We start from the raw sequence: 23,329 nt of genomic DNA, 5'->3' as shown, positions 1-23,329 counted from the left end.
GAGGCCGCGATAGTGAGAGGCCCGCGCACCGCGATGAGGAGTGGCCCCCACTTGCCACAACTAGAGAAAGCCCTCGCACAGAAACGAAGACCCAACACAGCCATAAATTAAAAAAAAAAAAAAAAAAAAAAAAAAACGTGGGGATGTGGTCTGACCCTTCCCGGTCCGGCTGCAGGGTTACTGTGAGGGTCCCGTGAGAGCGCAGCAGAACAGTGCCTGGCACCGAGTAGGACCTCCGCCCCCGCTGCCTCCCTCGGCCCCTCACGCAGTCCCCCTGCAGAGACGGGCCAGGTGGAAGCCAAGAACCACAGCCAGGCGACCATGTAACAGCACAGATGGGGCGGGGGAGGGTGAGAAGGAACAAGATGTCAGAAGTGCTGTGGCCCCGAGCGGTCCATACAAGGATGGTTTGGAAGTCAACCTGAGTAGATGCACCTTCGTATTGGAAGACAAAGTGGACGCGAGACGCACGGAGGGCAAGATCTTGGCCAAAGGTTTGAGGATGTCCTGGTGGGGATTCCCGTCACTGTGTGAGTCTTCACGGGGCAGAGAACCATCCTCCCCATTACACCACCCCCGCTTCCTCCAGAGCTCCCACCACTGCATGGCCTGTTAGAGGGAACCCTCCGGGGCAGCCGCCGCCTTCCTCTCTGTGCTGCGAGAGCCCAGTGGGGCTGTCTGAGGCCGAGGAAAGCACCCCAGAGCAGCACAAGTCCTTGTGATGGTCAAAGTCCTCTATCTGTGCTGTCCAAATCAGTAAGTAGCCCTGAGCTGGTGTGACACCTGCATTTCTAAATGGCCCCAATTCTAGTTAATGCAAACATCTTCATGTGGCTGGTGCCAGCGGAATGGACAACACAGCCTTACATCATCCTCTGGCCACTAACATACGGGCTTCAGCCCATCTCCCCAGCCTCAGCTGGCCTCTCCCTCGTAGGCACGGTGGGAATAGAGGAAAGGCAACCTCCTGACCAGCATGGTTTTGGTGTAGCCCAGAGGGAGGGGCTAGACAAGCTGACTTAGCATAATCCTCAGTAAAGCCCCGAGAACCTGGGACAAGAAATCATAACCAAACCTTCAAAATATAAGTTATTTATTTGGTCACAGAATCTGCGGTCTGACCCTAAAGAGACGGCATTCAGGAAAGGAGGCAAGGGCAGCAGTGAGGGCCGGTCATCGCTCCCCCCCACCCCGCCCCGCCCCGTGCTGGCACCAGCGAGCTACCAAGTGACGGCCAAGGGTGGAGCTCAGTGATAACCTCCCGCGACCTTCAACCTCCTGCTCTGGGGAGGGACGCTACTGGGGTCTGTCCGAGGACAGCAGGCCACGCTCATTCTCAAGGTCATCACCCCGGCCTTTGGTCTCCATCAGGGCAGGCAGCTGGCAGAGGCTGAGTCTAGGTGGGGATCCTTGGGATTTCTCACCTCCTCCATCTGTGGAGAGAGGGATGGAGCAGGATGCGGATGCCACCTCGGGAGAGGGAGGCGCCGTACAATCCCAGGAGCCCACCAGGGGGAGAGCTTGTGGTCCCCCCCACCCCGGTCTACTACCCCCGCCCTGGCTACTGTCCCTGCTCCAGCCACCGGCACTTAGGCCAGGTGCCCGCCACTGCCTCGGCCAGGACCTCATCCAGGGGCCTGGCCCCTGCGATGCCCACCAAGGCTGTCCGATGACGAACAGTGGCAATCCTTTACAAGTACACAACCCTCAGGTTCCAAAGTGTATTCACCTATCTTTGATCCTCCCGTCTCCGGGTAAGTCCCAGGAGACCGGGGAACCAAGCTCTCCACGACGGCACACTGAAAGGCAGAACAAGGACTTGACCTAGGTCCCAGGACTCCAAAGTCCAGCGTGCTAAGAACTACCGCCTCCCGCCGGAGGCTACCGTCTCGGGGACGGTGTGGGCCCCGGAGAGCCCTTAGAACTCTACACCACAGGGGACGGTCACCAAGGGCAGGAGAGCCGCCACCTCCCCCAAACTCACATCCGGAGGCATTTGTCCTTTCCGCCACTTGCCACTCTCTGGCCATCTGGACTCCAGTCGACAGCGTATACCTGAAGGGGGGAGGGGGAGGGGGACGGTGGCGGAGTGAGGAGGGTGGGGGAGGGGGGCCAGGCTTCAACTCCCTCTCAACCACTTGCCCACGAGGGTCGGCCGCACCTCATCCGCGTGGCCTGGCAGGTCTGCGGCCAGCTTCTGGGCCTTCACATCCCACACCTTCAGCGTGCTGTCACCGCTGCCACTGACCAAGAGCCGGCTGTCGGCCGACCACGCAACCTGGTACACGGCAGCCACGTGGCCACGCAGCGAGGCCAGGTACCTGGGCCAGGGGAAGGAAGATGAGGATGGATATGCGATCTTCAAACACGCCTGAAGGGTCCTCTATGCCCACAGCGGTGGTTCTCAACCTTGGCTGCGTGTCAGGTTTACCTGGGAACTTTTACAAAATCTCACTGTCTGGTCCCCACCCCAGACCAATTTAATCTTTACCGGTCATTACGATGCTGGAAAACTTCTCCAAACGAGTTGCTTCTAGAATGCTTCTTGCCAGGCCTCCATACCTGCTCAACTTTGCAAGCCTCGGAATCCAATGCAGCCGTCTGCTTAGCCCATCTGCACGACACCACCCTCCCCCAACCACCAGGACAGGTGCCTGCTGACAGGTGGCATGGAGAAACAGTGGGCCAGGCCCACCTGGAACCTGGTCGGGACAGACTGGCTGTGTCTGCTGGTGCAAGTCGTTGGGCCTCTCTGAGACTCAGTTTCCTTACCTTAAAAAGAAACCAGGGCTTCCCTGGCGGCGCAGTGGTTAAGAATCCGCCTGCCGATGCAGGGGACACAAGTTCGAGCCCTGGTTCGGGAAGATCCCACATGCCGCGGAGCAACTAAGCCCGTGCGCCACAACTACTGAGACTGCGCTCTAGAGCCTGCGAGCCACAACTACTGAGCCCGTGAGCCACAACTACTGAAGCCCACGCGCCTACAGCCCGTGCTCCGCAACACGAGAAGCCACTGCAACCAGAAGCCTGCGCACCGCAACCAAGAGTAGCCCCTGCTCGCCACAACTAGAGAAAGCCCGTGTGCAGCAACGAAGACCCAACACAGCCAGAAAAAAAAAAAAAAAAAAAAAAGCAAAAGAAACTGAATGATCTATTTCACAGGGCTGTGGTGTGAAAATACACAGAGACTGACACATAGGTGCCCCTTCGGCCTCAACAAGGGTTTCCTTGCTCCTTTTCTCGCCCATGCCTCTGCCTCTCCTCCTAACTAACTGCAAGGGCACTGTGCCTCGTCATAGCAGTGCTTCTCAGACTTGAAAGGTGACCTTGAAATGCAGGTCATCTGATCCCCAAGGTCTGGGATGGGGCCCAAGGTTCTGCATTTCCATCAAGCTCCCAGGTGATGCACTGCCTCACTCTGAGGAGGGCCAGATAAACACTGGACCACAAACCCACACTTGTGCTGCATCCCCGGCCCTTGGCCAGCCTTTTTTTTTTTTTTTTTTTTTTTTTTTGGCCATGCCGTACGGCTTCCAGGATCTTAGCTCCCCGACCAGGGATCGCATCCCTGGCAGTGAGAGCACAGAATCCTAACCACTGGACCGCCAGGCAATTCCCTTGGCCAGCTTTAACATCATTTCCTCCCTAGATATGAAAGAAGCTAGCATTTTCAGCGCCCACTTAGTGATGGTGCTAAACGGACCACCTCATTTAATCCCTGTAACAAAGCAGAGAGGTAGGGGGTCTGCACATTCAGAAGAGGAAACGAGAAGCTCAGAAAATCCAAACACTTGCCAGGGCCAAGCTCCCTCCGGAGGAAGAGAGCGACGCTCCTCCCCTCCCCACGCCCGCCACTCACTTGCCCGTCCTGCCATCCCACAGCTTGATGGACTTGTCAAAGGAGGCGCTGGCGATGACGCGCGAGTCCGCGGAGAAGACCACCTGGTTGACGAGGGCCTGGTGCCCCGTCATCCGTGCCAGGGGCTTCTTGTCCTCCGCCGGGGACCACAGGAACAGTGTGAAGTCGTCGGAGCCAGACACCAGCCTCTCTGGGCCCCGGCCCTGGGGAGGCACAAAGCGCACCTGGTCTCAGAGAGGAGAGCCTGACCTCGGCAGCGAACACACCACTGACTGCTCAACACCAGCACGGAGTCCAGGACTGGAGAAAGGAGGCTGGTTACTTCCCCCAAAGGGAGACTTCCTGCACACGGGACGGGACCATTTCTATGACGTATAATTACAAGAAGAAGCAAGGTACAGAGTGGTGTGCTAAAAAGGGGAAGGATTTTACATGTGGGCTTGTATACGCGTGTATATCCGTACTGTGTGTAGTGTACACGTATATGTGTATGTGTATATATGACGCCTCTGGAAGGAGACACGAGACACTGGTAGCACTGGATGCTTCCAGAAGGCACGGATGAAGGTGCAACAGAGAGGAGAGACTTTCCACCACCTAAAATGGCCCCTACTGCTTTGTGTTCTCTGCATTTAAAAAAATTTTTTTTATTTTTTGGGCCATGCCGTGCAGCATGCAGGACCTTACTTCCCCGACCAGGGATCGAACCCCGGGCCCTTGGCAGTGAGAGTGCCGAGTCCTAACCACTGGACCACCAGGGAATTCCCCTTTTTGTTTTCCTTGAACCTTAGACCATGTGAATGTGTTACTGAAACCAAATAAAATAAAAAAGAGAGGTACCTGAGGATTGCAAACAAACAGATGAACAAACAAAACAAAATGAAATAAAATGATCCCCAGCACATTATGGTTTTTAGGATTGTAAACTAGGATTATCAGGAAGAACTTTCCAGAAAAGGTACGTCTGAGCTGGGGCTACAAGGGAGAAGGGCCTGAGCGTCTGCAGTGTTTTGGGGACGAGGAGGAGCGCACAGAGCTGGCAGTGCTGGCAGATACTCACCCGCACGAGGCCGTAGCGGCTCAGAGCTCTCTCCTTTAACTCCTGCACTGTGTCCAGGTATCGAAGGAGAGAAGGAACAAGGCTGATGAGAAAATCCAACACAAAGAGCAAGTACCCGCCCCGCCAGCCTAGGTCCGCCTCTCGCATGTTAACCTTGAGAACTGGCTCCTTCTCCCCACCCCCGCTCACTCACAGGACCCTCGGAGATCCTGGGCGTTAACTGAGGCCTCAGCTGGGTCAAAGGCCCCCGTGCGCAGGGCATAGTCGGTGCTGAGGGCCATGGTGTTCACCCAGTGGCCATGGCCTTGCAGAGTCCGGCACAGCACACCCTAGGGCGAAGGGAGACAGGTCAGACACACACAGAGCAGTCTCCGCCCCTGGGAACATGCACCCCCAGATCAGCCCCAGAAGATGGGCACTGTGGGACTCAGAAGTAGGGCCCTCATTCACTGTGATCTGAATCAAATCACCCCTCTGGACTCAAGTCTCTCCTCATCTGTAAAATAAGGGTACCAGCCCAGAGCACTGTTTCTGGAAATATGTTTCACAGAAGGGAAATGTCACAGAAAAGGGCTCTGGTCAAATAAGTTTGGGATACGGCAGGTTCGATAAACCTAAATAGGCTTCCTACAGCAGGAAATTTCCAGAGCCTGGCCGTGCTAAGGGGTCCTGGAACCTCTGCTATAATAAGACCCCCATTCCCGAAGCACTTCCCCAACCACCCAGGAAACAGTGGTCAACCTCCCTGGACCAAGATTTCCCCAGGCTGGTTCCGGGCCTCTCCTAGCTCTTACATCATGAGCCCTCCAGACTTTGATGGTGCGGTCCTGGGAGGCGGAGTAGAGAAGCCCGTCCCCTCCCCACCGGAGACAGGTGACTGACTGTGTGTGCCCAGTGAGGATGCGCTCACAGCGGCCCGCAGCCGTGTCCCAGACACGCACGCTGCCGTCCTTGGAGCTGCTGGCCACGTAGCGGCACTCGGGGTTGCTGGGAAGAAAGGGAGACGTGTCCTCACTTCTGACCTGGCGATGCCTGTCTTCCAACACTGCCTCCCGATCCCCAGCGCTAAGACCAGGGATAATGTCTCGACAGCTTCCTGACCCCAAGATCTGGCTGCGCTGCAAGGTGGCTCTCAGGCCCCGTGATGAGCACCACCGCCCTCCCCCCGCCCCGCCCGCGCAACACAGGTGCCGAAGACCTTCCCCACTGCCTGCCACGCTGTCACTGGCGGTCACACTGCCTACCCCGTCCCCTCACATAAGACTCCTCCAAGCAGGGGAGGGCTACGGCTTTGAAGCCCTGGCTCCTCATTCACCCAGCTGTCAGTGTCACTCACGCATGGAGGGGCTCCCAGCTCAGGGCTGTGATCCACTTGCTGTGGCCGGCAAGGGTCCTGCCCACTTGCTTCCCTGTGCTTGGGTCCCACAGGAGAACCTGAAGGACAGCAGCTCATCGAAAATAACCCTCCCCACCCTTCCCCTGGTCCCACCAAGTGTCCACCGCCCATCGCCCCCGCTCACCCCTCCCCGAAGACCCCAGAACCTGATTCTGACCCATCTCGCAGGAAGGGAGCCCCAGAATCCCTGCCTAATTACCCTGACCCCCATCTACCTGGCCATTCTTGCAGCCTGAAGCCAGCTTCTTGCCGTCTGGGGACCAGGATATGCTAAGGACCCAGTGTCTGTGTCCTAAGAAAGCAGTGGGGGAGAAAGGGGGACCACACCTTTCTTTATCCCCGTTGCCTAGCAATGCCTGGCACGCTGCAGAAACTCCTTAGCTAGCTGCTGAATGACTGAACGATCGAACAGAAGAGATGAGGCTTCCTAGGCAAAGGCAGAATCCTTCCCAAGTGCTAGGGCCGTGCATCTCGCCGCACAGATAACACTGCCACTTTCTAGTAGTTCCTTATGTGCTACATAAGGATATAAAGTTCTTTCACACACATCAGTCCTACAGTTCTCGTGACAGCTCTAGAGTATGGGGCAAAGCAAGAAGTATCATCCCCATTCTCCAGATGAGAAAACCAAAGCTTAGAAAGGAAGCAAGGCCTACCTACAAGATCACCCAGCTACTGTGAGGTCCCCAGGCCGGCAGCATCAGCAATGCCTGGGAACTTGAAACGCAAATTTCAGGTCACACCCCAGACCTAAGGAGACAAAATTCTGGGGGTGGGACCCAGAAATCTATATTTTAACAAGCCCTCCAGGTGATTCTGATGCACGTTCAAGTTTGAGAACCACTAGGGCAGAGACTGGATTTAAGCCTGGCTCTCCTTGCTACCAGGCAGTTAGCCCCTGCCCACAACCCCACGCTGACTCTTCCGTCCAGGCTCTGCTTGTTTGTAAGTGGCTGGCGGGGCTCAAGGGTAAGGTCTCTACCTAGCAACAGGCAGCCACTAACTGGATGTCAAGGGGCTGGAATGTGCTCTGGGCCTCCTCTCCTCCTCAGGAACTAAAGAGCTGAGTCAATCAGCCACCCGCCACTGCATTAAAACCCCCTGAGTGGGTAACTGGGTACTGACCCTGGCACGTGAAATGTGGTGTCTCAGTGCTGAGATCCCAGAAGCGCACAGTAGTGTCTCCAGAGCCACTGGCCAGGTACCTGGGGAAGAAGAGAGGCCACCTGACCTCTGCAGTGAGGACAAGGGGTGGGGCACACCGGAAACACTGCACACGTACATTCCTGCTGCCTAGTCAATCATCTTCTGGCAACAGAATCTGGGACTGGAATTTTCTCTTCTGAGAAGGAGAAATGTAACACCGATGCCATCTGGGAGAAGACCCCAGGAGGCCATTTCTCTCCTTGTCCTTCTTAAAAGGAATGGCCACAGTCATAACCAGATTTAAAGCTTCTTACTATCTTCATAGGATTGTGAGAATCAAATAAACCCTATTTCTCAGGTGAACAACTAACTCAGAGAGAGGTTAAATGACTTGCCCAGGTCACATGGCTAGAAAGGGAGAGAGGAGAGTTTGCAGCTCAGACCTCCTGAGGTCAAGTCCAGGAAGGGCTCTGCCAAGGCAGGTGTCCTTGACCTTTGGGGACCAAACTCCACCGGGGAAGTCCCTTACTTGCAACCTGAGTCCAGAGCTTGGGTCTAGGGTGGGCATCCAGAGGCCCCATTGAGCATAACTTGGGAGTCCCCCCACCCCCGCCAGCAGCTGCACCCACACTCTCCTCAATGACTCTGCAGCTGTCCTTACTTTCCTGTAGGGCTAAAGGCCACAGAAATGACTGCCTCGCTGTGACCCTCCAAGGAGCTGGTGCAGCGGGTCACAGCGCGAACCCTGAAGATAGCCTGGGGCTGGTAGACGATGTCAAGGACCTTCTCTGTCTCCACCGCCTGTGACTCCAGTGTCCTCCCCAGGGACGAGATGATCTCGGCATCATGGACATAGAAAGCCAGCGGCAGGGGATCCTCCTGGAGGACAACAGAAAAGAGAACCCCCCCCCCATCAAAGGATGGGCAAGGCCACCTCCACCAGGGACCCCCACCCTCCGTGAGCTGTGGGCAGGCAACGCTTCCTACTTTTCAAACCACCCTGCTTGGGTTTCCCCCATCATTCCCCATTCAGCAAGACGTTTTTAATCCTTGAAGAGCGACTGCAAGACACTTACACACCACTTCAAAATTCTATATCTGAATCTCACAACCACCCTGGGAAGGAGGCATTAATATTGATAGATGAAAAAAACTGAGGCTCAGAGCAACTAAGTGATTAACGCAACGTCCTATTGCTAATGCCTAATTCAGGTTCTTCAGAAAGAAAACTAAAGTCCAGGATTAGGGTTAGCATATAGCATTATGCAGCGTTTTCTAAACCACCAGACCATGCTGCGTAATGTGTAAGAAGCATCCAAAAAGCTGACTGAAAAAGGTAGACCCTCTGCTTCACCCCACGGTCTGGTGTGGTAAGTCTTGGGTGGGGTCCAGGTATTGCATTTTTAAACAGCCTCCCACTCTTCAATAGACGGCAGCATCTGATAAACACCGGCTTAGGAGAGCATGAGTTTTGAATCTGACACTTGGCTTCCAACTCCCAATCTACCACCTACTGCGCAACGCCATACAAATAACTGAATGGTCAGTTTTACAGGAGCACTGTAAAATGGGGATATTAATAACAATGGGAATATAATGAGGAGCTGTGACAAGGAATCATTGTTACGATGCACCCAATGCGTTCAAAACGCGGTCTCTCTCCACGGGTGAACTCCCGATGGTGGGCGCGTAAAGCGCTCTCACGCTGATCACATCTTCCGACCCGCCCCAAGGCAGATGGCACCGCCGGGATGTTATCACCCCTGTGGGAGAGTGGGGATGTACCCGAGACCTTCGGTCTCCTGATCCCCTGCGTCCCCGACCAGGGCAGCGCCGCCCGCCCTCCGCCCGGCGGAGAAGACGCGGGGCCGCCAGGCCCGCCGCTCACCTGGGCCAGCAGCGCGTTGCACACGAGCTGCAGCTTGTCCGGGGTGATGTCCACGGGCACGTCGAACGGGGAGCCCAGCAGCTGCCCGCCCTCATCCTGGAACTGCACTAGCAGTCGCTGCACGTCGCGCGTCGCCGCCTCGTCCTGTGCGGACAAGCGCGGCGGGCGTCATGCACGCCGCCCGGACCGAAGGGCCCCCACTTCCGCCTCCCTCCGGCCTCGGGGACCCCGGCCCGAGCGCCCAGCCGCGGCGCCCCCGCCCCCACACAGGCCCACCCACCGCCACCACCGCCGCCACCGCCGCCATCCTGCGTCCCCACGTGGAGGGGAAAGCTCCGGCGGGACGGAGCGCCGCCCCGGTGGTCCAGCGGTGCTGCAATCCGCCACATCGCCCTCTGGTGTTGCGGAGGGGAAGTGTCGCGCCGCGCCTGGCCTCAAATAAATGGATCAAATAAATTAATAATACTTGATGCGTACAGAAGCAAAAAATTCTTACATTTTCAACAGTGTAGAGCAATAACAATAATGATAATGATAACGATAGCAATGTATCAGGCATTGTTCTAAGTGCTTTACATATGTAACTCATTTAATCCTCACAACTCTTTTCACCCCATGTTACAGATGAGGAACTAAAGCAGAGTCGGACCAGGAGCGCTCTTACCAGAAACCTGGGATCTTCCTGTCAGCTCCTCTCCCTCTCTCTCTCTTTCTCTTTCTCTCTCTTTCTCGCTGTCTTGCTCTCTCTCCCCACTGCATCCCGGGAGTCTCAGGCTCTGCCAATGCTGCCTCATGAACCTATCTAGAATCTGTTCTCTCCACCTCCACTGTCACACTCTGCTCTGAGTCAACCGTGGTCCCTACAATAGCCTCTTCACTTGCCTCCCTGTCTCTACCCTGCCTCCTCCTGTGTGTTCTCCACACAGCAACCAGAGTGACGTTTCAAACCAAAACTCTGGTCTGTTACTTTCTGTCCTAAAACCCTACAATGGCTCCCATTACAGGCAGGAAAAAATCAGACTCCTTATAATGGTCCACTCAGCCTTACCTCTCCAGCCACTCCTCTCACTTTAAGATCAAATCTTTCTGGCTATTTCTTAGATCTTCCAAGTGCTTTTGCCCATGCTGTTTTCTGGAACTGATACAGACCTGTGCACACACACCCCCAATTCCTTTGTTGAAGCCCTAACCCCCAGTGTGACTGTATTTGGAGATAGACTCTATAAGGATGTAATAAAGGTTACGTTGAGGTCATAAAGATGGTATCCAAATTTGATAGGACTGGTGTCCTTATAAGAAGAGGAGAAACAACAGCTCGCGCGTGCTCTCCCCCTGCCGTCCCACACCTCTCTTTGCTCTCACACAGGGAGGAGGCTGCGTGAATACACCGCAGAAGGTGGCTGTCTACAAGCCAGGAAGTGAAGTTTCACCAGAAACCAACCCTAATGATGGCACCTTGATCTTAGGCTTCTAGCCACCAGCATTGTGAGAATAAAAAATTTTTGTTGTTTAAGCCACCCAGTTGTGGTATTTTGCTATGGCAGCCTGAGCTGATGAATACATTCAGGAACAGTTCCTCATTCTTCAGGTCTTGCCTTAAATATCCATTCAATCATTTAACAAAGGTCTCTGTCAGACACTGTTCTAGGAGCTCTATGTACATTAACTCATTCAATCATTTATTCAGGGAAACCTTCTCTGAAACAATGTCATGTTTCCTGATTTCAAAACACCTTGGTATTCTTCAGAAATCACAGATCCATGGAAGTCTTTCATCCATTCATTCAACAAATATTATTGACCACCTACGACATACCACGCACTGTTGCAGACACTTGGGATATGTAAGTGAACAAAATAGACACAAATCCTTACCCCCATGAATGTTCTCTGCTTCCATAATCATTCGCAGTTTCTGGCACATAGCAAATGCTTAAGAAATGCTTGTGGAATGAATTACTGAATCAGGATTTGAATCTAGGGTCCCTTGGATCTCTCTCTGCCAATGGCAGGATCCTTTACCATATTATATCACTGCTACAGAGAGCCGCCCACAAAGGAGCCCCGGGGTTGGGGGCAGGGAATTCACCCATCCATTCATTCGTTTATTCGGTCAACAAACATATATCAGGGCTGGATCTTGTGTCCAGCAGAGCAGTAGAACTTGTCCAAAGTCACAGAGCTGTGTTTTCAAGGTCACAGAGCTAAGAGCAGAATCTAGTGTGAGTGATCCCACCTAGGCTTTTTTTCCTGCAGTATCTTTCTCAGTTTGAAGATATAGGGGAGAGGATGACAGAATGGTAGTAAGTGAAGCAAAGCATCAGCACAAAGCCTTCATTCATTCATTCATTCATTCATTTAGGAACATGCATTGGGCACTGATTCTTCCAGGCTCTGTGCCAGGGGAAAACAAACTGCATGAGATGCTATCCTTGCCCTCTGGGAGGGTGCCCACAGCTCAGGCTCAGAGACACAGAAATGCGGGAGAATTCTGAATCCAAGTAGGGACAACCTCATAAATTTCTCTTAGGAGCCCTCAGTCGGATGAGGAGAAACAATTCCTGCCCCAGGGGAGACCCTCTCTGGTGATGAATACATAGTTTTTTTTTTTAATTAAAAATTTTCAATTTAATTAAAATTTTAACATTGAGGTATAGTTGATTTACAATATTACATAAGTTTCAGGTGCACAACATAGTGATTCACAGTTTGGGGGTTTTTGTTTGTTTGTTTTTGTTTTTTGGCCACGTGGAGCAGCATGCAGGACCTTAGTTCCCCGAACAGGGATCAAACCCATGCCCCCTGCAGTGGGAGCACGGAGCCTTAACCACTGGACTACCAGGGAAGTCCCTGATTCACAGTTTTTAGTGAATACATAGCTCTTGTCCCACGAAGACCCCCTTCTGCTGAGGGGGACTCCGCAAGTCCCAGTCAGTTAGGGGGCACAGTTCTTGGTCTCAGGGAATTCCCAGGTTGCCCCAGCTCTTGCTGTGGGAGAAGACTTCACTCTGGTGGGGGATGAACAGAGCCCGTCCTCTGGGAGCTCCCAGTCTGATGGGAGAGAGAGGCTGAATATAGCCACTCCATACAGACGGGGAGGAACCACAGAAGATGTGCAGAGTGGAACAAAGAAACAACCCACTTCCACCAAAGTGAGACAGCAAGTCCATGGGTCTCTCTGAAAAGCGAGGACATTTTCAACAGGTGGAAGGGGTAGGGGAGTTGTGGCCAAGGGGAAGAGGGGAAGGAACATTCCTCCTTCGTCTTCCCTCCTCCCTCCAGAAGGGCATTTCTGGATGTCTCCAGTTGGCCTGGGACCTGGGCAGCTGCTGTGTGTGTCCAAGTCTGCCAGCCCCTCAGCTGTCACTCTGCTCCCAAAATAACAGTGGTGGGGGAGGGGAGAGGAGGCTGTTTATCTGGGATGGAGGTGGACAAGCGGCATTAGAGCCGTGCCGAGGGAGGGAGGGGGTGCTGGGGGGTTCCCGTCCCTCTGGATCTTTCTCTCACTCTTTGGGGTATGAGTGCCTGAGTCCCCAGGACCGCCCCTGAGTGGGGTACTGGGGCAGGAGTTAGTCAGAACCTCCACGTGGTCATGACTGTCCAGTCTGGGGAGGGGGAGGGCCCTGAGTATCAGTGACAGACTCCAGGGGCACCTGCCCCTGTGGCCAAATATGGTCTGGAGCCACTAGCAGGGCTGATAAAGTCTCCTGGGGTGGGGCTAGGAGGGGCAGGCGGACGCTGGCTGGGGGTTCACACACACACACACACACACACACACACACACACACACACACACACACACACACACACACACACACACACACACACGGGAGCAGCACCCCGGGGAGCACAGACCGAGAACACTGTCCTTGTGAGAAAGTGAGGTGAGCTGGCCTGGAGAGTTCCTTGGACTGGGGAGGGAGAAGGGGGACCCAGAAAGGTTCAGGCCTGCAGTGAGAACTCAGGCCCTTGGTGTGTCTAGCTGGGAGGGAGAGAGAGGGAGGAAGAGGGAATTTGTTTTTTTAATTTTATATTGGAGTAGAATTGGTTAACAATGTTGCCTTAGCTTCAGGTGTACAGCAAAGTGATTCAGTTCTGCATATACATGGATCTATTCTTTTTTCAGATTCTTTTCCCATTTAGGTTGTTATATACTATTGAGCAGAACTCCCTAGGAACAGGGTCGCTGAGACCCCCTCTCGACTCGGGCCACGCTCCGAGCAAATGCTGTGATGTCCTTCTGGGCAAAGGATTCGCGGGCACTCCGGGTGGGCCCGTTGCAGGCAGCATCCTCCCCTCCCCTCCTGGTCGATGGGGCACCTGGTGCTCCAGACCTCAGGCCAGGAACCCAGCCCCGGGTCTGGAGGGAGGGGCCGGCCAGACGGAGCTCATCCTGTCCCCGCAGATGGCCGAGGCAGAAGCAGTGCAGCTGAAGGAGGAAGGCAACGGGCATTTCCAGCGCCAGGACTACAAGGCCGCAGCGAGGAGCTATAGCCAAGCCCTGAAGCTGACCAAGGATAAGGCCCTCCTGGCCACGCTCTATCGGAACCGGGCAGCCTGTGGCCTGAAAACGGTCTGGGATGAAGCGGGGCAGGGAGCTGAGGGCCAGGGCTGGGAAGCAGGGGTGTGGAGGCGGCCCCCTCCTCCTGACGGGCACGCCTATCATCCCAGCCCTCTCACTGGACCCCTCAGGTTGGAGAAGGGCGCCTCCCACTGCTTTCTGGTACCCATTGCCTGACCCACTCCTCTGGGAGACAGAAATTCATCCATGGAGCTAGTTCTCATCCCGCGGGAAGCAGCCTCATGGGAAGTGGCATCATGACAGGGGCTTTTCATAGGTTATTTCGTGCCATTTCAACCGCAGACCGGGAGGTCGCTGCTGCTTCCATGCCCATATCGCAGATAACAAACTCAAGACTCAGAGGAGGGCTCAGTAACTTCCCTAAGATCTCCAGGTGGTTAGCAGCAGAGCTGGGTTCAGACCCGAGTTTGCCTGATGCCAAAGCTCGTCCACTTTTCCATGCCCAGTGAGGGGCGCTCCCCTGGCCTCTGACAGTGGCAGCTGCCAGCGAGCCCTCTCTCCTCGCCTCGGGGACCCTCTCTGGCTGTCACTGTGTCGGGCCCACATTAACCAAGTTTCCTCCTTCCCCGTTTCTCAGGAGAGCTATGTTCAGGCGGCTTCAGATGCCTCGAGAGGTGAGCCCCCCTCACTCGGACCTTGCCCTCCCTCCCTCCCCTTCTGCATCCCTGTTTAGTCCAAGAGGCTCTCAACACTCGCAGGGATGACCGATTGTATAGACGCCATCCTGGGCATTGTAGGTGGGGCTTCAGATGTACCATCCTTATGTGAAAGGAGAACTTCAGAAAAGCCATCCCTAAGTCACATTTTTACATGTTAAATATGCTGGGGCAGCTTCTTTGCTTAGAAGGTGGCTTCCAGAAATCCTTTTGTCACGGTAAGGACACAGCCAGTTTGTTGGAAGTTTGGAGATGTTCCCATGGGATGGCGGGGGGAGAGGGCTGGTTCCCATAACCAGGGCATCAGCCTGGTCCACTCTGTGGGGACCGGGCTTCCTGAGGGGAAGACGGAGGCACTATTTCATTCCACAGACACTAGGAGGAATAAACATACGTCAACGCTGGCCATGGAGTGCCTCAAGTTCTGAGAGAACTTAGGCTTAAGAGCACGATCAAAATGGGAACACTTCTCCTGGCTGTATTTTTAGAGCTATAATATGCAGAATGAAGGAGATTCTCCTCTGCATAGGTCTGTGTTGGGGTTTGATTTGGTCACTTTTTTTAAGGAGAAACAGAGATAGTCTGGAGTGAGTTCAGAAGGGAGGGACCCAGCTGGAAAGGCGACTGGAAACACGTCCTGTGAAGAGCAGGGAAGTGGCAATACTTAGCTCAGAGAAGGAACTCCCAGGTGGGACAGGGAGCTGCCTTCAGATACCTTAAAGGCTGTCACGAGGAAGAAGGATTGGATTTCATCTCACGTGTTCCAGGGCTAGACTCAAGACAAAAGGGCAAACTTACAGGAAGATATGTTTCAGGTGGGAGGAGGGAAGGGCTCTCCGAAGGAGCTGTCTGCCTTGAGAAGGAAGGAGCTCCCGGACTGCTAGAGGTATGCAAGCACCAGCTGGATGAGCCTTTGGCAGGGATCACTGAGCCGAGACTGGAGAGTCAGGAATTAGACAAGATGACCCTTAAGCTCCCTTCCAACCATGAGACTGTAATTCTTACCGCCTCCCTAACAAAGGGGAGCCTTGGACCAGATAGTGTACACGGATGCATACTCTCCAAGGAAGGCACAGAAGCCCTGCAGTTGGGGGCAGCAGTGGGGGAGGGGAAGGTGGTCTGTAGCTCGGCCCCCTGAGGCCTTGCCTGTCCCCCTTGCTAGCCATCGACATCAACTCCTCGGACATCAAGGCTCTGTATCGGCGATGCCAGGCACTGGAGCACCTGGGGAAGTTGGCCCAGGCCTTCAAGGATGTGCAATGCTGTGCCACCCTGGAGCCACAGAACCAGAACTTCCAGGAGACGCTGAGGAGGCTCAACACCAGCATCCAGGAGAAGGTGAGCCGGACCCTTGCACATAAGCCTTGGCTGCCTCTCCCCATTCCTAGTAGGGACCAGTTAGGGGAACAGGACATCAGGCAGGGCTGGCCTACCTCCACACCGTTGGGTGAGTGATCAGAGATGCCGTGATGCTTGTTCGAGGGTGCAAGCCAGCCAGGACTAGAACAACAGTCTTTTAAATTCCAGATGGAGGCTTTTTAAAAAATTGCAACTCAGTATGTCTGCACCATGATCTTCCTCTCTGGGAGGACAAAGGCAGCAGGAGAAACCTAGGAACTGGGGGAAGGGTATTGCTGGGGAATGGAGGACAGCCAGGAACCAGTAGGAACAGGGAATCTTTTCTAGGCAAGTGGAGTGGGGTCGGGAGAACTTGGACCAGAGATGAGGATCCTGCACCCTAGTACTGGCTTAGCTACCAATTTTCTGAGGGACCCCTTGGGGTGTTGCTTTCCCCACTGTAAGAGCGGGAAGGTAACTGATCACGCAGCTCCTTGCTCCAAGACACACAGTAACTTCTTTGTGCCTGGGACAGCCCCATGGTGGGACCACGTCGTACTGTCCAGAGTGCAGACTCAAGGGCTGACAAAATACAGACTAAGGGGTTTCCCTGGTGGTGCAGTTGAGAGTCCGCCTGCCGATGCAGGGGACACGGGTTCGTGCCCCGGTCCGGGAAGATCCCACGTGCCGCGGAGCGGCTGGGCCCGTGAGCCATGGCTGCTGAGCCTGCGTGTCCGGAGCCTGTGCTCCGCAACGGGAGAGGCCACAACAGTGAGAGGCCCGCATACCGGAAAAAAAAAAAAATACAGACTAAGGAGTGATGGAAATAGGTGGCACCGTAGACCACCAGAAAACAGCAGTGAAAGGTGCAGACGGAGCTTGCAAGATGGGGGACGATGGATTGGTTCGGTCACTTCATGAAAGCTTCAGAGCACTGGGGTTGGGAGAGTGAGGGATGAGACATTCAAAAATAACGGTTTTAATTTGCTTGAAAAGGTACTTAGAAACTGCTTCAGGTTTCCGATCCTGAAGATATATTTCTGTTTTAGCCCATACATATATTTTTAAATTTATTTTACTTATTTTTGGCTGCGTTGGGTCTTCGTTGCTGCGCGCGGGCTTTCTCTAGTTGCGGCGAGTGGGGGCTACTCTTCCCTGTGGTGCGCGGGCTTCTCACTGCGGTGGCTTCTCTTGCTGCGGAGCATGGGCTCTAGGTGCACGGGCTTCAGCAGTTGTGGCTCACGGGCTCTAGAGCGCAGGCTCAGTAGTTGTGGCGCACGGGCTTAGTTGCTCCGCGGCATGTGGGATCTTCCCGGACCAGGGCTTGACTCCGTGTCCCCTGCATTGGCAGGAGGATTCTTAACCACTGCGCCACCAGGGAAGCCCTTTAGCCCATATTAAAATGTCTAATAGCTAATTGTTTACTAGACTTCAAAACTGGGGTGATGATCCTTTGCCTTCCAAGACTTGTGAAGACCAAATGGGATGGCAAATGTAACTAGACTGTCAGCTTTGTGGGGCAAGGACTTGACTTTGTTCTCCATTCTATACAGTGTCTGACTTGTAGTAGTTGTTCAGTAAGTGTTTGTTGAATGAATAAATGATGGAGGGAGACAGGAAACTATTAATTGAGATGAACTTTATGCCGACTGGAATGACAGGGACCCCTGCCTGCCTTCTTCCCCACTCCCTCCTCTCTCCTCAGCTCCGTGTGCAGTTCTCCACAGACTCGAGGGTACAGAATATGTTTGAGATTCTCCTGGACGGAAACAGTGAAGCTGATAAGCTGGAGAAGGTGGGTGCTGGGCCGGCAGCGGGTGCTCTTGGGACCTGCCAGGTAACTGTACTTCCGCTGCAGACTCTGCTCCTGTGTCTGGGCGGTAACGCCGCCGACAGGTTGCAGGCCAGGGAGGAGGCTCCTTGGAGAAAGTAAACAAAATTGATTTTTTTTTTTTTTTGCGTTACACGGGCCTCTCACTGTTGTGGGCTCTCCCGTTGCGGAGCACAGGCTCCGGACGCGCAGGCTCAGCGGCCATGGCTCACGGGCCCAGCCGCTCCGCGGCATGTGGGATCCTCCCGGACTGGGGCATGAACCCGTGTCCCCTGCATCGGCAGGCGGACCCTCAACCACTGCGCCACCAGGGAAGCCCCTGATTTTGATATTTTAAAACATTGCATTAAATACAAATTTATTAAATGCATTGCATTTACAAATTTATTAAACTTATTTACATATTACATACAAATTTATTAAATTTATTAAATGCATCGCATTTATCTTGATTACAGAGGTTTTTGGTGCCCCATAAATTTTGCACCCAAGGTGTCTTTCTTGCCTCACCCTACTTTTGGCCCTGAGAAACAATGACACATTAAAATAATGTTTTATTCCATTTCAAAACATTGCAACAAGTCATTCTGAAATATGAAAATCTTTATTCAGAATACCATCCTCTTAGCCAAATTTGCTGCATTTTTAAAATGTTTCTAGGGACTTCCCTAGTGGTCCAGTGGTTAAGACTGCGCTTCCAACGCAGGGTGCCTGGGTTCAATCCCTGGTCAGGGAACTAGATCCCACATGCGTGCCACAACTAAAAGAGTTCGCATGCCACAACTAAGGAGCCCATGTGCCGCAACTAATAAGTCGGTGAGCCCCAACTAAGGAACCCCCCCTGCCACAACTAAGACCCGGTGCAACCAAATAAATAATTAAATAAAAATTTAAAAATAAAATGTTTCTAGTCCTTCAGAGGAAAAAAAAAGAATATCTGAATATTTATAAGAACTTGGCAGACAATGCCTGGGGAATTTTTGTTAGTTTAATGGTCAATAAGTCCATATAATATACAGCTATCGTTTATAGCAAACTCTTATGAGGACTTGAGTCGTTATAGATAAAAGTGGTTCGAGAAGTACGAAGCCCTTGACAGAGCGGTGACGGTTCAGCTCGTGCTTGCCTGGAATTCTCTAATCAGCCTCCCTACCTATTTGTCTACCTCCTCCTTTTCCTGGCTCAGGAGTTCTTTGCCCAACCCCAGGGTCTCAGGTCCTGTTCAAGCCCTCCTCTCCAGATCTGGGGCCTTTTAAGGAATTTCGATCCTCAGTTGGTTGCCTGTGGTTAAGGAGGGCCGACTGTACTATGCCATTTTATATAAGGGACTTGAGCATCTGTGGATTTTGTTATCCGCGGGGGTCCTGGGAGAAATCCCCTGCGGATACTGAGGGATGACTGTATATATATCCTCAAGGTGGAAGGCTTTAGGGTGGGAAGACACTTGAAAACCCAGCTCAACTGTCTGTTTTTACAGACAGGAATCTGGGGCCCAGAGAGGTGCTATGACTTGCCCAAGGTCACACGGCTAGCATGTGGCAGAATCAGCACTCAAACCCAGGGCTTTCAAATCCATCTTGTGCTCTCTCTGCCCACAACCTTCAACCTTCCTGAGAACCCCCTGCAACTTCAGATTTCCCTAAACAGATAAACGAACAAACAATGCCAAAACCATATTCGAAGAACATTTCTAACGGAAAAATAATTTCCCATGTGAAATCACTTCACTTCTGTTAGCAGATAAACTGAGACATATAAAAATTCTAAGAATTTATTTGAGCAAAATCAGTTTAAATTGGGCAGCGCAAAAACAGAAGTGGTTAGGGGTACTCCACTGACAGGAGCTAGGAAAAAAGACTTTTATAGAAAAGAGGTGGAAGCAAAACATGAGAATTATTTGATTGGCTATAGCTGAATCAGTTGCATTATTTGGGAAAGGCTCGTTAGCTATTTGTGATTGGTCATCCTTAAGGTTCGATTTCTTAACCTTGAGGCAGTACAGGGTTAGGTTTTGCTTTGTTTTGTGTTTTTTTAAATTGAAGTATAGTTGATTTGCAATGTTGTGTTAATTTCTGCTGTACAGCCAAGTGTGGTTTGGGTTTGCTTACTTAGTCGCTTAGGCACTGAAGTCGCTTAGGCACCTCCTTGTTTAATTAATTTAACATTTCCCTACCTTTTTAAAGTCCTTATCCACAAGTATATATACACAGGTTTATTTTACCTTAGTGCAATCAGAGTGAACCTGTGATTCTGTTTCTGCTTACCAATGTTTTTTCCAAGCTTCTTCTGAGTCTTTTCATTTATGACTTTAATGGCTGCAATATATTTCATCCAGTTGGTCTTTATTGCAAGTTACTCTGTTTCTTGTTTTGAATTATATTCTTGGGCTATGTTCCCACGAGTAGGATTATAGGGCAAAATAATATAAAGATGTTTTGAAGACCTAGTCCTTGCACCAGCCCCTGTGCTTGGCTCATGGCCAAGGCCTCTGCAGCCAGACTTCCCTCATGACCTGCATTGTTTCCTCCCTCCTTCAGGCGGCCAACAACCTCATTGTCCTCAGCCGTGAGGAAGCAGGGGCCGAGAGGATCTTCCAGAACAACGGTGTGGCCCTGTTGCTGCAGCTTTTGGACACTAAGAGGCCTGAGCTGATGTTGGCTGCAGTACGGACCCTGTCGGGCATGTGTAGTGGCCACCGAGCCAGGGTGAGGGCAGGGGCAGGGTTCATGGCACGGAGAGCTGCCGGTCTGAGGACCTGGCATTGACCTGTGGGCAGGGCGTGGCTGGCATGGATAGACCCTGATACAACGTCTAAAGTGTCTCCCCTCAACCTTGGTTGTATGGCCCCAGATTCAACAGAGATTGATCCTCTTATTTTTTCTTTGAGCTGGGAATGGGTCTGACTAAACAAAGATAAGTTTCTTGAAAGTGGTTTATGTGGAAGAGCTGAATGCAAAGGTTATGATAGTTTACAGTTTTTCATACTAACTCTTCAAAACCCAGTGTGCATTTTACCTCACAAGCGCATCTCAGTGTGAACTCGCTGCATTACACGAGTTCAATGCCTCCCCGGTGGCGAGTGGCCACTGTATTGGATGGAGCAGCTCTACCCCTCTGGAAAGGGGCATGGCTTGCGTCAAGGGACTCCCCAGGCCACGGGTCCCATGAGGCATTGGCTGCCTGGTCTTCTGTCCCTACTGCACGGGGCAGCTATCACCCACTCCCTAACCTGCAAGGCAGCTGGAAGGGGAGGGCAGCCAGCTGACTGTGCTCCTTGCTGGGGGCGTCTAGGCCACAGCGATTCTCCACGCAGTCCGGATAGACCGAATCTGCAGCCTCATGGCCGTGGAGAATGAAGAACTGCCTCTGACCGTCTGCAACCTGCTCCAGGCCATCATCGACGCTCTGTCTGGGGAGGACAAGCGAGAGCATCGAGGGAAGGAAGAGGCCCTGGTTCTGGGTAGGAGACAGTTTTCAGCCTTGGTTCAAGGGGGTGGAGGCACGGAAGTGTCAGTTACCACCTTAGACTGGGCGTTCCGTGCATGTGGAGGTGGCCTGGTTATATTTTTGCATTTATTTTCTGATGATAAAAGTAACAGAGGCACAGCCGCATAATTTACAACAGCTAAAAGGTGGAAGCATCCCAAGTGTCCATCGACGGATGAATAGAGAAACAAAATGTGGTGTCCATCTATACAGTGGAGTATTGTTCGGCCTTAAAAAGGCAGGAAATTCTGACACATGCTACAACATGGAGAAACCTCGAGGACATTATGTTAAGTGAAATAAGCCAGTCACAACAAGACAAATACCGCATGATTCCATGTATATGTGATTTCTAAAACAGTCAAACTCATAGAAACAGAAAGTAGAATGATGGTTGCCAGGGGCGGGGGAGGAGGAAATAAGGAATTGTTTGATGGGATAGAGCTTCAGTTTTGCAAGGTGAAAAAAGTTCTGTGGATGGATTGTGGTGCTGGTTGCACAATGGTGTTTATGTGCTTAATGCCACTGAACTGCATACTTAAAAATGGTTAAAATGGTAAATTTTATTTTATGCATGCTTTACAACAATTTTTAAAAGTAACAGGGGCTTATGGAGAAATGTGGAAAATTTTAGAAATATGTAAAGACGAAAAAAATCCCAACAACCTGTAATCACCCCTCCAGATAACCACTACTATCACTGCCATGTGTATCCTTCCAGTCTTTTTTCTTTTTTCTATAAAGTATTTTATTTACTTTTAAATTAATTAATTAATTATTTTCTGGGCCTGCGTTAGGCCTTCATTGCTGTGCAAGGGCTTTCTCTAGTTGCTGCGAGCGGGGGCTACTCTTCATTGTGGTGCGCGGGCTTTTCATTGCGTGGCTTCTCTTGTTGTGGAGCACGGGCTCTAGGCACGTGGGCTTCAGTAGTTGTGGCTCACGGGCTCTAGAGTGCAGGCTCAGTAGTTGTGGCGCATGGGCTTAGTTGCTCCGCGGCATATGGGATCTTCCCGGACCAGGGATCGAACCCGCGTCCCCTGCATTGGCAGGCGGATTCTTAACCACTGTGCCACCAGGGAAGTCCCCCTTCCATTCTTTCTTCTATCCCTCCATATAAATATCTATTTAACAAAGTTGGGATTCAGCTATGGAAATTTTTGTGTTTTTCTCCTTTCTGAGTATTATATTACTATTGCATACCGTTTAATATTCTTAAAGAGGATTCCTTTTTACTTGAATAATTATTAATTGAACATTTGTCTCATTCCTGCATATATGCACATACAAACTCAGGCTTCTTCCTGTATATCCAGGTCCTAGACATCATTTTAGAACTTCCTGCTCTGGCTGGGAAGGTCACAGAGGCGGGTTAACTCAGAAAGCTTGATCTTAAATAATTTCATTACATGCCATTGTATGGATATATCATAACTCATCAATCAGCTCTATATTGTTGATTTAGATTGCCTTTAATTTCATACTTATAAAAAACACTTCAGTAGCCATTCTTAACATAAACCTATGTTTGCATTTGTGATTATTTTCTTGGAACAAATTCCTAGAAATGGGAGTACTAAGTCAAATGCTATGAACATAACTAAAGCTCTTTCACTACCTTACCTTCAAACTCCTTCTGAGAGGGTGCATCAGTTTTTACTCTCACCAAGTGATAAGAGTTCCAGCCTCAAATCATTCTCACCAGATTCAGATATCTTCCTATTCAGTAGGTAATAATTATCTGTTTGAATTTTTTAAATTTACAAATTAGACATTATTTTTCCTTATCCTTATTAGCCATTTGGATTTGTCTTCAAATGGTTTGTTCATGTTGTTATCTATTTCCTCTGTTGGAGTATCAGTGTTTTTCTTATTGATTCCTAAGAGCTCTTTGCATATTAGTAATTAACCCGTTTGGAGTCTTGAATTCTTGATGTGGTTCTGACTTACTATGGTAAGGATCCTTTTCTGCACTAGAATTATTGGAGGGTCCAACATGGCTTCACTCGGATGGCTGGTGGTTAACTGGAGATGCTGGCCAGGGTATCTTGGTTTTACTCCTTGTAGCCTCTCTGGTGGGCAGCCTGGGT

At 51.8% G+C, this 23,329-nt stretch overlaps 2 protein-coding genes across 2 annotated transcripts in view; one reads left to right on the top strand and one right to left on the bottom strand.

The window, feature by feature from the left end:
- Positions 1–1,076: 1,076 nt before the first annotated feature.
- The window catches only part of NLE1 (notchless homolog 1), a 65,837-nt gene continuing 43,584 nt past the window's right edge, over positions 1,077–23,329 (bottom strand). Inside the window, exons 3-15 of the mRNA XM_081218438.1 lie at positions 9,639–9,777; positions 9,350–9,493; positions 8,123–8,340; positions 7,441–7,520; positions 6,531–6,607; positions 6,256–6,353; positions 5,714–5,906; positions 5,113–5,248; positions 4,920–4,966; positions 3,860–4,062; positions 2,162–2,321; positions 1,985–2,055; positions 1,077–1,433 (exon numbers count right to left, since the gene is read on the bottom strand). Coding sequence (XP_081074564.1) covers positions 1,421–1,433; positions 1,985–2,055; positions 2,162–2,321; positions 3,860–4,062; positions 4,920–4,966; positions 5,113–5,248; positions 5,714–5,906; positions 6,256–6,353; positions 6,531–6,607; positions 7,441–7,520; positions 8,123–8,340; positions 9,350–9,493; positions 9,639–9,777 — 1,579 coding nt within the window. The 3' untranslated portion in view covers positions 1,077–1,420. The remainder of the gene's footprint in view (positions 1,434–1,984; positions 2,056–2,161; positions 2,322–3,859; positions 4,063–4,919; positions 4,967–5,112; positions 5,249–5,713; positions 5,907–6,255; positions 6,354–6,530; positions 6,608–7,440; positions 7,521–8,122; positions 8,341–9,349; positions 9,494–9,638; positions 9,778–23,329) is intronic.
- UNC45B (unc-45 myosin chaperone B) overlaps positions 13,194–23,329 on the top strand; it is a 30,175-nt gene continuing 20,039 nt past the window's right edge. The window contains exons 1-7 of the mRNA XM_081218436.1: positions 13,194–13,228; positions 13,755–13,922; positions 14,509–14,545; positions 15,750–15,925; positions 17,631–17,720; positions 20,294–20,461; positions 21,048–21,216. Coding sequence (XP_081074562.1) covers positions 13,755–13,922; positions 14,509–14,545; positions 15,750–15,925; positions 17,631–17,720; positions 20,294–20,461; positions 21,048–21,216 — 808 coding nt within the window. The 5' untranslated portion in view covers positions 13,194–13,228. The remainder of the gene's footprint in view (positions 13,229–13,754; positions 13,923–14,508; positions 14,546–15,749; positions 15,926–17,630; positions 17,721–20,293; positions 20,462–21,047; positions 21,217–23,329) is intronic.

The sequence above is a fragment of the Mesoplodon bidens genome, assembly GCF_964165515.1.
Source record: "Mesoplodon bidens genome assembly, chromosome: 19".
Lineage (NCBI taxonomy): Eukaryota > Metazoa > Chordata > Mammalia > Artiodactyla > Ziphiidae > Mesoplodon > Mesoplodon bidens.
The sequence above is the reverse complement of the archived record's forward strand: the minus strand, read 5'-3'. Positions and strand labels throughout refer to the sequence as shown.